The sequence below is a fragment of the Tachysurus vachellii genome, chromosome 15 (assembly GCF_030014155.1).
Source record: "Tachysurus vachellii isolate PV-2020 chromosome 15, HZAU_Pvac_v1, whole genome shotgun sequence".
NCBI lineage: Eukaryota > Metazoa > Chordata > Actinopteri > Siluriformes > Bagridae > Tachysurus > Tachysurus vachellii.
In genome coordinates, this window is record NC_083474.1 from 3,290,415 (window position 1) to 3,303,063 (window position 12,649).

The window sequence follows — 12,649 nt, forward strand, 5'->3', positions numbered from 1 at the left end:
AATTTGCAGTGTACAGATGGGGTCTGTGGCCTTATACACATTCTATCCTAAATTATTCTGCAGTGCACGCACACAAACACACAATCTGTGTGACACTACAAGAGACACTGCAGGTAAAACGATGTGATCATTGATGTCTCACACCGTGAGCCCAGGCGCCTCATCTCCTTTTATGGACGTTTGAGGGTGCCAATATTTTTTGTAAAGACAGCAACTGAGTGAAGTGATGATTATTATCTGATAACAGCACGTCCCTGTCTTTTATTACTCTTATAGCACAGCGACTTGCCAGTGATTCCACATTTTACTCGTTATAGAATGTCCTACTTTTATCCGTTTATAGTTACATTTAATCTGGTTCTTTTGTTACAGCAGCTATAAACATTCTCTCTCTCTCTCTCTCTCTGTCTATCTCTGTCTCACCCTCTCTGTCTCTCTCTCTATCTATCTGTCTATCTCTGTCTCACCCTCTCTGTCTCTCTTTCTCTATCTCTGTCTCACCCTCTCTGTCTCTCTTTCTCTCTCTGTCTCACCCTCTGTCTCTCTTTCTCTGTCTATCTGTCTCACCCTCTCTGTCTCTTTCTCTGTCTATCTCTGTCTCACCCTCTCTGTCTCCCTTTTTCTCTGTGTATGTCTATATCTGTCTAACCTTCCTTGTCTCGGTCTACCTCTTTCTCTGTGTCTATCTGTCTCATTCTCTTTGTCTTTCTTTTTCTCTCCATCTGTGTGTCTGTATCTCTTTCTGTCTCCGTCTTTCTCTCTGTCTATCTCTGTCTCACCCTCTTTGTCTCTCTGTCATCCTCTTTGTCTCGGTCTGTCTGTCTTTATCACTCACTGTCACACCCTCTCTGTCCCTCTCTAATTCTCTGTCTCTGTCTGTCCATGTCTCTCTCTCTCTCTTTAGTAGTGAACAGATTTGAGACGGTTCCTGGAGGACAGATGCTCTTCTCGTAGCTGGTGAAGTACATATGGCTGCCTGATGGAGTACAATAACTCACACGTCCTTCTGCAAAATTTGTCTGTTTCCTGTGTGACGAATCCTCTCATCCAAACACACACACAACTCACATTCACTCATATTATATTCATATTATATAATATATCATATTATATATTATATTCTGATTGTTTCCATCTTACACTTCATTTTTCATTGGTAAAAATAAAGGAAATGGATATTTGTGGTATTTGTATGTAAATACTCTAAAAAATAAATGAAATAAAATATACTGGAACAAGAAAATGGGTAAAAATATTTACAGACTAAAAAAAAAAAAGATATAAAACAGATAAACAACAAAAAAGATTAATAAATATTTCTTATTAAACTAATAAAATTATTTTAAAAATATGTGTTTTGTTTCCAATATCAAAAATGAATACAAATTAATATTAGGTAAAATAAAAATTATATATAAAACAGAATAATTTATTTTATTAAATGTTTTTAACGTCGTCCACTATGTCTAGAATTTATTATTGTTATTATTATTATTATTATTATTATTATTCAGATAATAGACAGAACAGATTTTTCTTTATTTATTTATTTAATTTCTTTATTTTATTTTTTTTTTGGGGGGGGGGGGGTGCTTTGAGTGTGTAAGTGTGTGTGATGGGTGGGGTGGGGGTTCCAATTCTAACCACACACACCCTCAACCTTTGACCTTTTGTAAAGGCTTGTTTGTGAAAACTGTGAAGACATTTTGAATAAGATGAAAAGTCTTTGCCTGGTGTTTACACAGAAAAATGGATTTTCTGTCAATGAAACAAGGAAGGAATGAAAGAAATGAAATAGAGAGAGAGAGAGAGAGAAAGAGAGAGAGAGAGAGAGATTTGTTCAGCTCTCCTTCTTTAGATCGTTACTGAGCTGTGAGCGATGAAGAAAACGACATTAGCAGCAGTGTGAAATTATTACCTGGTGTATTTTTAGAGCACCGCAGTCGAACTGCTTTATGTAGAAATTGCCTGGTGTGTGTTTGTGTGTGTGTGTTTGTGTGTGTGTGTGTGTGTGTGTGAGAGACATCCTTTTGTGGCATTGAACATGTTATATAACCTTCATACACCTTACATAAGTGTTCATAACTTTAAAGCGACCTCAAGAGTTACATTAAAAGTGGGCGTGGTCTAAAGAGTTTCAACACCTCCATTAACCAATCATAAGCTCAATCTTCAACATCCTGACCAGAAGTGTCCTGATCCCATACTGAATGCACCTCTGCGTTTTTCACAGTAACGCATCATCAAAAAAGTCACAAACGTAGCCGCTAACACCATTAGCCGCTAATAACGAAGCAAGTTTTGAATCTCCTGCATCATTTATACATCTGCTTTTCTCCCATAAAATTTCACGAGATGCCTTTATTGTCCATTTCCTCCCTCCTTCCCCTTCTCGTCCTTCCTCTTCCTTTCGCTCCTGCTCGTGCCCTTTAGGAGCGTTCCTAACGGCCTTTTAATTTTTGGGATGTGGTTATTTTTAGCTAAAGATAATCGAGGTGGAAACTCCCATCTGTCCCGTGTACAGGCCAGATGCTCTGCTTTTCTTTTTAGGCAGGATAGAAAAAAAAAAAAAACATGAAAAAAAAGCACTTTAGCATGATGGCATGAGGGGCGCATGGCACTAAACACTAGTTCAGAGCAGAGCAGAGCAGATGTTTAGAGCTTTAGGTGTTTAAGATGTGAGGCCATGTTGTTACGCCATTAAAGCCATCAATCGGATTCTGGGACGTTTCTGTCCATAACCACGTCTTAGATACAATTTAGTCGCTGCGGAAGAGCAATGAGCGGTGAAATGAGGATGATGGCTTGTGCCTGATATTTCACCAGTGAGTCACAGAACAGAATTAAAAAACAAAACAATTATGAAGCATCAGTAAATGTTACACACCTAAGTTAAGTCCTTCCTCGAAGGATCCACGCAATGCTACGCTAACACACACACACGTCTCTAATCCATCATCTCCTCGGTCTCTGAGGATCCCATGCATCTTTATTAGAAGTTTCAAACTTTGATTCCTGTCCAGTCTCGGAGTTTACAGTAGAATTCCTCCGCTCGTGTCCTCACGTCTCACTCCGCTCACGTCCTCGTCAGGTCGTCCTTCCTTTGCTCTTCCTGTCCCGCGCCTGTCCATTAATGGCAGCGGATGCAAAATTAATGGCACCGGTCCAGAGTGAGAGTGACAGCTGAAGAGGAATGACACTGAGCTCAGAATATAATATCAGTTAAGATCCAGATCAGGAGTTAGCTATGAGAAGCTAACGAAAAGAAAGCTCCACTTTCCAAATCAGGGAATTTCTTACGTCAAATTAAAATCTGAACAAATATGTGAGAAACACCAGAGACAGTGTATTCACAGATTTATTTTTTTTCTTTTTGTAAAATTTTGTAAAAAAATAAATAAATAAATAATTAAAAAAAATAAATACAAAATTTCTGTCCTGTTTTATTACTTTTTCCAGAATATTTATTCATTTTTCCCGATTCTTCCTGATCCTGGTCGCACATCTGTACGAGACCCAAAAATAATCTTGTCAGTATTATGATACTTTCTTGCCTTTTGCTTACATCATAAATCAGCAATAACTGGAATTCATTTTTCGCAAAAAATAAACACAACTTTTTGTCAAAGTGAGTTTGAAGCAATAAAAGTCTTTTTTTCTCTTCATAAGCATGTTTTGTTTCAGAAGAATCATCACTGCCGTATTTGTAGGCGTGTCCACCGATTTTTTCCGTAGCTGCAGTGCTCGCAATCTGATCTGAATAAGATTTTCTTTTCACACGATTACACAACTTTGTCGTCAGACATCTTTAGTCGCCGTGGCACAAAAGATAAAAAAATTAACGATTAACGATGTATGATATACACAGACATCATGTATCATGCTACACACTGGCATGTTTTCAACCCAGTCTGATTTATCCCTTCAGAATGTTGCGATTTTGCAAAGCAATTATTTTTTCATTTACACGGATTTTCCGCAGATTTGCTCAAGACGCGTTTCATGACATTACAAGACAATGCCATCTTTCGTTCGCGTGTGCGGAACATTTGTACAGCTCTCTTAAAAAGTATTTACATTTGTGTTTTCACTGCTATGAGTTTGAAAGTATTCTGTGCTTGTAATTTTTCCAATTTAAGTAAAAAATAAATAAATAAATAAATAAATAAATAAATAAATAAATAAAATAAAAGACTTCATAGGATCTTGTGACACTGACAAAATAAGTACAAATGTTCTGTATATAAACAAGCAATCCATCAGGGTGGAAGAAACTAAAACTTGGTGTCCCAGAACTGTCTCAAAGATTACTAGCATGCTAAGCTACTTACCCTTCAACAGCAACCAAATGTTTTACCATGACACTCTCAAATGTCGATTTTTTTTGTATCAGGAAGATGCTAGATGCTAAAAAAAAAAAACAGACAGAATCCTAGACAGAGCCTAATGATTCCTCATGCTACTTCTTTCATGTGAAATAAATGGGAAGAATCTTTGGTGCTCATCAACTACATTTAAGTCCTGAATGTAGTGGTGTTAGCATGCTAATCAGATGTTGAATTTTACTTTATAGATTCATTGCTTAGTTCTTTACAGTGATGTAACTTGACCTCAAACGTATTGTATGCTAACGTCACGTACCTCAAACCACATACACATACCTCATGTAGCTTTGGGATTGGAAATTTTGAGGTATTGACCATGTTAGATTAATTAGTATAGAAGCGCAACGTAGCAGGTCATAGACCAGAGAGAAATCGATCACCAGAAAACAGGACAGTCAACTAAACCTCAGGCATTCTGGTCATGTTCCAGCTTTGATTTTTGTAGCTTTTCTTCATCTTCCGTGCATCGATTCTGGAAAGAAACTCTCAAAAAAATGCTAAGATGACCAATTTCTCCAGTTTATATATACATATATAGATCTGAAGAACGATGCAGAGCTACAAGAAAGACATCAGGAGTCTAACACTGTGCCATTTTGGCCATGATTTGGTCGTATGAGACAAATTCTGAAAAGTCTTTGATCACTGGTTTGATCGAACATGTCTCAACTACTGTTTCACAGTGATATATACTTTACTAGGGGGGCACGGTGGCTTAGTGGCTTAGTGGTTAGCACGTTCGCCTCACACCTCCAGGGTTGGGGGTTCGATTCCCGCCTCTGCCTTGTGTGTGTGGAGTTTGCATGTTCTCCCCGTGCCTCGGGGGTTTCCTCTGAGTACTCCGGTTTCCTCCCCCGGTCCAAAGACATGCATGGTAGGTTGATTGGCATCTCTGGAAAATTGTCCGTAGTGTGTGAGTGTGTGAGTGAATGAGAGTGTGTGTGCCCTGCGATGGGTTGATGCCTTGATGCCCGATGACGCCTGAGAGAGGCACAGGCTCCCCGTGACCCGAGGTAGATCGGATGAATGAATGAATGAATGAATATACTTTACTCATGAAGAACAAATTATTCTACAAAATCATTAAAAGTGCTCTCAACTCCTGCTCGACTGATAACCGGTGAAAAACATAAAACGACATTGAAGGCATCTGACTCCTCCTCCTCCTGACTTCTCCTTCACAATTGTACAAATTTGAATAGGTGAAGTGAAGTGATGTGACATACAGCATAAGTACAGTGACCCATACTCAGAATTTGTTCTCTGCATTTAACCCATCAAAAGTGCACACACACGGCAGTGAACACACACACCGTGAACACACACCCGGAGCAGTGGGCAGCCATTTATGCTGCGGCGCCCGGGGAGCGGTTGAGGGGGTTCGGTGCCTTGCTCATGGGCACCTCAGTCGTGGTATTGCCGGCCCGAGACTCGAACCCACAACCTTAGGCTTAGGAGTCACTCTCTAACTCTCTAACCTTTAGGCCACGACTTCCCCCCTTAAATAAACTCTATTGGAGTGCCACAAAGCCTTAAGTTAGATTTTAAAACTTTTAACAATTAAAAAGTATTATAAGGTCATGGGTCATGTGACATGAGCTAGAACTTTCTTTCAGTCTCTTGCATCCTGTGTTAGTCGTTGCATGTTTCTATGCATCACTGCATTACACCTTCAACAATCTGCCAATCCTGATTCACAAATTAAAGCGTTAAAGCACGCGCCTGTGCTACAAAACTTACAAGCGCGAGCTCGTCACGTGGTTAACTGAGCTCCTCTTAATCGTCTGGAGGATTACAGGACTACAAGCACGCGCTGTCTGGCTCTTCCCGTTCTGTAGACTCCACAACCACAATGGTAGACATAACACTAAACACATAACACTAAACTCCACATGTAGACATAACACTAAAAGCCGGGGAAATATAACCTTCACACGTGGCCTCGTGCAACTTTCAGATCTGATTGCATTCCTGTCTGCAACTCCTTGCAACCTCTGGCGTGTTTTTTGCACCTGAAATCTCTCTCTCTCACGCACGCGCGCGCACACACACACACACACACACACACACACACACACACACACACACACACAGTCCTCAATCTAAAAGCAGACTCCCTCTCAGCGTGCATGCATGAACTTGGAATGAAACAGAATTCCTTACCTTCCATGCAGAAGAGCGCCAGCCATGCAATCCATAAATTGTGAGTGCTCAGCATCGTTCCAGGATTTTAAGATCTTTCTGTGTTTATTTAGAATTGGATTTGATTGATTTTTGCAAATCAGTGCGTCCAGAGTTTCTTGGTTGGAAATGACTCCCAATGCATGAATCAAGTCTTTGTCCTATAACACTAGATTTTCATTCTAGTAACACAAATAAAAATGTGAAACCGCTGCATTTCTGTGCCACTTATCTCCACGCGCTCCTCTGTCTTTGCATCCCGTCTTTACCGGATTACAGACATTCTCCTCCTTTTGTCCGCAGTTTCTTTTATTTTTGCTCCGTTTGCTCGGCGCATGTCCGCGCCGCAGGATAAACAATGTATTATTTATAATAATAATAATAATGATGATGATTATTACTACTACTGTTGTTTATAGCACCCCGAGAAACCGAAGGAAACACCACGCGCGAGCTCCGGGTAAGAGCGCGAGACAGTGCATGGCCGTGCGTCCTGACCGCGCGCGCTCCGGGTCCGATATGCTGAGAAGCGCGCGGCGTCCCGGAGACGGACCTTTTTTTTTTTCTCTCTCCTGCCGCTGTTGCCGCGGAGACGCCGGTGACGCCATCGGGAGGAAGGGTTGGGTACGAGGGAGGTGCGGAAATGACGCCACCTTGTGGCAAAGGAAATAAAAACTTTGTGTGTGTGTGTGTGTGTGTGTGTGAGAGAGAGAGAGAGAGAGAGAGAGAGAGAGAGAGGTGATAAAGTGGGCTACTTCTTACAAAGCTAGAAGTGCATTGTGGGTATTCTGCTGTTCTGTACCTGCTTTAGTACTTCATTAGGTACATTGCAGTGTATTGTGGGATTTTATCATTGACACAAAAGGGTACATAGTGCACTAGATAAACGTCATTTTTTCTTCCTAAAAATAAATCAGAAAACTCACATACAGATAGATTACTGTCACCCTTAGACAGAAAGAAAGAGATAAAACTAGTGGCACCCTTGGACAGACAGACAGAACAACTGGCACCCTTAGACAGACATCCAGACAGACAAACATCCAGACAGATAACTACTGCCACCCACAGACAGACAGACAGACAGACAGACAGACAGAACAACTGGCACCCTTATACAGACAGACAGACAGATAACTACTGCCACCCACAGACAGACAGACAGACAGACAGAACAACTGGCACCCTTATACAGACAGACAGACAGATAACTACTGCCACCCACAGACCGACAGACAGACAGACAGATAAACAGATAGAACAATTGCCACCCTTCGACAGACATCCAGACAGACAGGCATCCAGACAGAGAAATACTGGCACCCACAGACAGACAGACAGATAACTACTGCCACCCACAGACAGACAGACAGAACAACTGGCACCCTTAGACAGACAGACAGGCATCCAGACAGAGAAATACTGGCACCCACAGACAGACAGACAGTTAACTACTGCCACCCACAGACAGACAGACAGACAGACAGATAAACAGATAGAACAACTGCCACCCTTCGACAGACATCCAGACAGACAGGCATCCAGACAGAGAAATACTGGCACCCACAGACAGACAGACAGTTAACTACTGCCACCCACAGACAGAGAGACAGACAGACAGATAGATCAAACTGGCACTCTTAGACAGACATCCAGACAGACAGGCATTTGGACAGAGAAATTCTGGCACCCACAGACAGACAGACAGACAGAACTACTGGCACCCATACCTTAGATAGTTAGAGAGAGAGAGAGAGAGAGAGAGAGAGAGTATTTCAGTGTCATAACTGCAATGTTTACACTATGTTACTGCTGTTAAATTCTGGATCCTGATTGGTTAGAAAGTGTTGAATTTTCTAGAACAGCATCTCTGACAGCTCTGCAGCTGCAACTCACAGGTTTATATCAATGCACTCGTAATATGTTATTGTTTCTATAGTAACAGCTCATTCACAGTGTAGTAAACAGATTTGGTTGTGGGATGTGGGGAATCATTGTGGTGACGTTTTCTGGAAGGAGATGTTTGCACTTTGTAACAGTCAGGAGTCAAGCTGTTAGTTCTTTCACTTATCACATGGTTCAAATGTAACATTGGTAATGTGAAAGCTGTCAGGTCCAGGAGGTCCAGGAGGTCCAGGAGCACAGCACAGAACCAAACCCCAGACTAACTGCATCAGGTGCTGAGATTCAACCAGTACTTGTGCCCACACTTGTTCAGGAATTAAACACATAATGACATTTATTAGTTTCTACAGACAGACATGTACTATAGGACTCCTTACTTTGCATAATAGCATCAAAATATTAAACAACAATAAAAATCGGAAGACATCAGGGTCCTATCGAGTGTTTGATAGCATTTAGTCAGCCTGAAACCGGAGCAGTGCTGCAGGGAGCCAGGAACAATCTCACTCGGATTCGGACCACAGCAAATGGAAAGAGAGAAGGAGGGAGGGAAGGAGGGAGAGAGGGATGCATTCTCTGAGTGTACTGCAGCATAAAATGCTAAAAGTTTCATCAGTAGTTTATTCATTTGAAGAGTTCACAGCTGCATCAGCAGAATTAATACTCAGCTTTTTTGCACGTTGTTCTGCAGGGACAGATGGATGTACAGTATGTGTGTGTGTGCGCCCAAATTTACTGTAGTCAGCTCAATAAAGAGATGTTAAAGCCCAGGTGTGCAGATTAAGTAGTTTTTTTCTACACTGACAGTTATTGTTATTTTCAAATAAAAAATATCTGCAGACCTGTCTGTCTCTCGTTCTGCCTCTGTTCATGCAAGCAGTTCTGGATCTGTCTATCAAAGGCCCATGCACTTTGTAGTTTTTGATGCATTCCCAGATGATTTTCCTCACCAGATATTCTGGGGTTAGTTGTTTGTCAAAGATCAGTCCATTTCCAAGGGACACAAATTCTCCTGACATGTAAGGATCGCACGTCTAACAGGATGTGACAGAAGTGCCGATACTGACATGGCACTACTGATGAGCCTGCTCTTTCAAAGTGTCGGAGTTAGAGGTGTTTTAATCACACTTTTATTTCAGCTCTGGAATGTATTAGCGACTTATACAAATGACTATTTAGAAAAGCAGAGAAGCCTGAATAATGTGTGTGAATAAGAAAGAAATTTACAAAGAGCGGTTATATATAGCCATGTTTAAAAAAAAGGGTTCAACTACCACACACAAAACACACAGAGTAAAAGAGAGAGAGAGAAAGATTTAGTGTCAGTGTGACATTTAGTGTGTGATTTTATGCTGTTGTTGCTCATATAATGTGTATAAAAAGGTAAAATGTCTCAACCATGTGGACAAACAGAGAAGTGCGTTCTCTCTCTAAACCTAACCCTATCACTTCACCACTACATTTACACCAAGACAGTAAAGAGGGCAAACACTATTTCACAGAACTGCTAATACCAATGTTGAGCTAAATGTGCAAAAACAACTAGAGAATTATTTAGATGTTTTTATTGTTAGAAATCGAAACAACTTTATATCAGGAATTATTTTATTAAGAGAAATAGTTCTTTCTTCAGCCAAGGTGTTTTCCTGAAAGAAAGATAATAAGGCCAGTTATTAAACATCCTCTTTATTATTATTTGTTTTAAAATATGATAAAAAAGAATTCATTTTAAAAACATTTCTTAATATATAACCTTATAAAGTAATAGGAAGAAGAATCGCATAAAAAATAAGAAATAATGGAATATAATATTTAAAAAAAACATTTAAGTGTAAATAAATACATTTATTCATCTCAATTTTAAGAAAATATGATTACTGAAGAAATTACTGCTGCTGTATAACAGTGACATCTAGTGGCAAGCCAAAGAAAGCACACATACACACTCCATCTTCCATTTTCGAGTGAAATTATCATCATACCTAATTAAAATAAATATATTTATAAATAAGTTATAAGTTTCCTGTATATTGTGAATAAAATGGGTTGACAGTTTTACACTATTATTAATGTTTGTACAAGAACACAAAGATCAGTGTTGATAACAGCTGGTGAATTAGCATTTAGCTCATCAACTTCAAAAAGTCTGCCTTCTTCATTAAGCCGTTCACATCAATTTCTAAGAGATTCTTCAGCTCTCTTTCAGGAGGAAACGTCGTTACTCAAGCCCCATTCCAGTCTGACCTTTACAACAACTTTATCTTTAAAATCAGGACACGCCTGTGCTAATTATGAGCACTGAACCTGCAACTATCACTTTGTACCCTTATAAAGAACTCTTCCCTGTTTTCTTACAAAAAGAAAGAAGGCTTCATTCACTAAATCATTTGTTAAAAAATAAATAAATAAACCCAACAAAGAAGCTCCTTTGTTATTCCATTTTGCATGATACGAGGATGCGAACAATAACTAATGCAGGAGCCTGTGTTTCAAATCCCTTCGTATTAAAGAACGACTGTGCTGTATTTAGCTGCATTTCTCTTAAACTCTTAGCCTCAACCTACACAGGTAGTACATAGCATACATTCATTCATCTTCTACCGCTTATCCGAACTACCTCGGGTCACGGGGAGCCTGTGCCTATCTCAGGCATCATCGGGCATCAAGGCAGGATACACCCTGGACGGAGTGCCAACCCATCACAGGGCACACACACACACACACACACACACACACTCTCATTCACTCACGCAATCACACACTAGGGACAATTTTCCAGAGATGCCAATCAACCTACCATGCATGTCTTTGGACCGGGGGAGGAAACCGGAGTACCCGGAGGAAACCCCCAAGGCACGGGGAGAACATGCAAACTCCACACACACAAGGTGGAGGCGGGAATCAAACCCCGACCCTGGAGGTGTGAGGCGAACGTGCTAACCACTAAGCCACCGTGCCCCCCACATAGCATACAAGCTAATCTAATCTGTTCACAAATATTTCACTAAATATTTAAATAATGCTAATTTAAATAGTGCTAATTAAAACCTTTATTACGATAGCTATGCTACATTTAATTGGCTTACAACTAAAACTTACTCATTGAAATATTTATTGAAGCACAAATGTTTGTTTACAGCTAACGATTTGAAATGTCATGTCACAGCACTAAAGTCTAAAGTTATTAAAGTCATGTGAGCAAGTTTCCTACACATTTTTGACATTTGCGAGCTAGCCTTGCTATGTTTGCAAAGCTAAATATTTTTTGCAAGTAGCACAACACGGCAACAGTAGGAGCTAATGAGATACTACACTGTGCCATATGTAAAACTCTCCATGAGGAAAATTCTTTACATTCCTGATGTCTTTGTGGTAAATACAGTTAGATGGTACTTCTGTTTCAGATTAAACATGTAAGGCTTGCTATGCTGTCAGTGTTTAGCACCTTTGAGTGCTCGGTCAGGTGTTATTGAATGTTATATTGAACAAAACAGCCAATTAGCTCTTTAGCTAGCACATTTCTTAATGTACATCATAGCTGGTTGCTAAATATAATTGTTCTGTGATCTTGTTCATATAAAATATTCAGGCCATATGCTAGCATTTGGCAAGTGATGCATCAAAGACCTATCAATACTAGAGGTCAGAGGCTGTTACCTAATCATCACTGGAGGAGGAGGATGAGGAGCTGTGTCCTCCCTTGTGCTCCTTGTGCTTCTTGTGCTCCTTATGCTTCTTGTGCTCCTTATGCTTCTTGTGCTCCTTACTCTCTTTATGCTCCTTTTGCCCCTTACACTCTTTATGCTCCTTGTGCTTCTTGTGCTCCTTGCTTTTACATCCATCTTTCTCTTTACATTTTTCTTTGTCCTGTTAAAGAGAGATCACATAAATAATGTCAACATAATCATTTTATTTACCCTTTCTAAAAGAATGTGTTGTGGCTGTGCTGTGTCACAGCATGGGCTAATTTGCATGATTGCAAATTGATTGAGTGTCATCTCTTTGCATAGTGAGGTATAATGCTACATTAGTGGCAGAAGTGGGATTGAGTGAGTTTGCTAAAGGAAGAACAACCTGGTGGTTAACAGTGACTAAGGCAAGACTGGCTGCAAAATAGAAGATGGTAAAGCCAGCCATGATGGCAACAAGGTCAAGATGGCCCTTAACGGCTGCACAAG

At 40.2% G+C, this 12,649-nt stretch overlaps 3 protein-coding genes across 3 annotated transcripts in view; 1 reads left to right on the forward strand and 2 right to left on the reverse strand.

Annotated features, from left to right (window-relative positions):
* Positions 1 to 7,178, reverse strand: part of igsf11 (immunoglobulin superfamily member 11) — a 78,372-nt gene extending 71,194 nt beyond the window's left edge. Inside the window, exon 1 of the mRNA XM_060887890.1 lies at positions 6,549 to 7,178. Coding sequence (XP_060743873.1) covers positions 6,549 to 6,603 — 55 coding nt within the window. The 5' untranslated portion in view covers positions 6,604 to 7,178. The remainder of the gene's footprint in view (positions 1 to 6,548) is intronic.
* LOC132857816 (eukaryotic translation initiation factor 4 gamma 1-like) overlaps positions 1 to 12,649 on the forward strand; it is a 796,411-nt gene that overhangs the window by 289,861 nt on the left and 493,901 nt on the right. The window lies entirely within an intron of this gene.
* The window catches only part of LOC132857821 (pre-mRNA-splicing factor 38B-like), a 4,931-nt gene continuing 2,303 nt past the window's right edge, over positions 10,022 to 12,649 (reverse strand). Inside the window, exons 3-4 of the mRNA XM_060887893.1 lie at positions 12,129 to 12,338; positions 10,022 to 10,117 (exon numbers count right to left, since the gene is read on the reverse strand). Of these exons, the coding sequence (XP_060743876.1) occupies positions 12,129 to 12,338 (210 nt within the window). The 3' untranslated portion in view covers positions 10,022 to 10,117. The remainder of the gene's footprint in view (positions 10,118 to 12,128; positions 12,339 to 12,649) is intronic.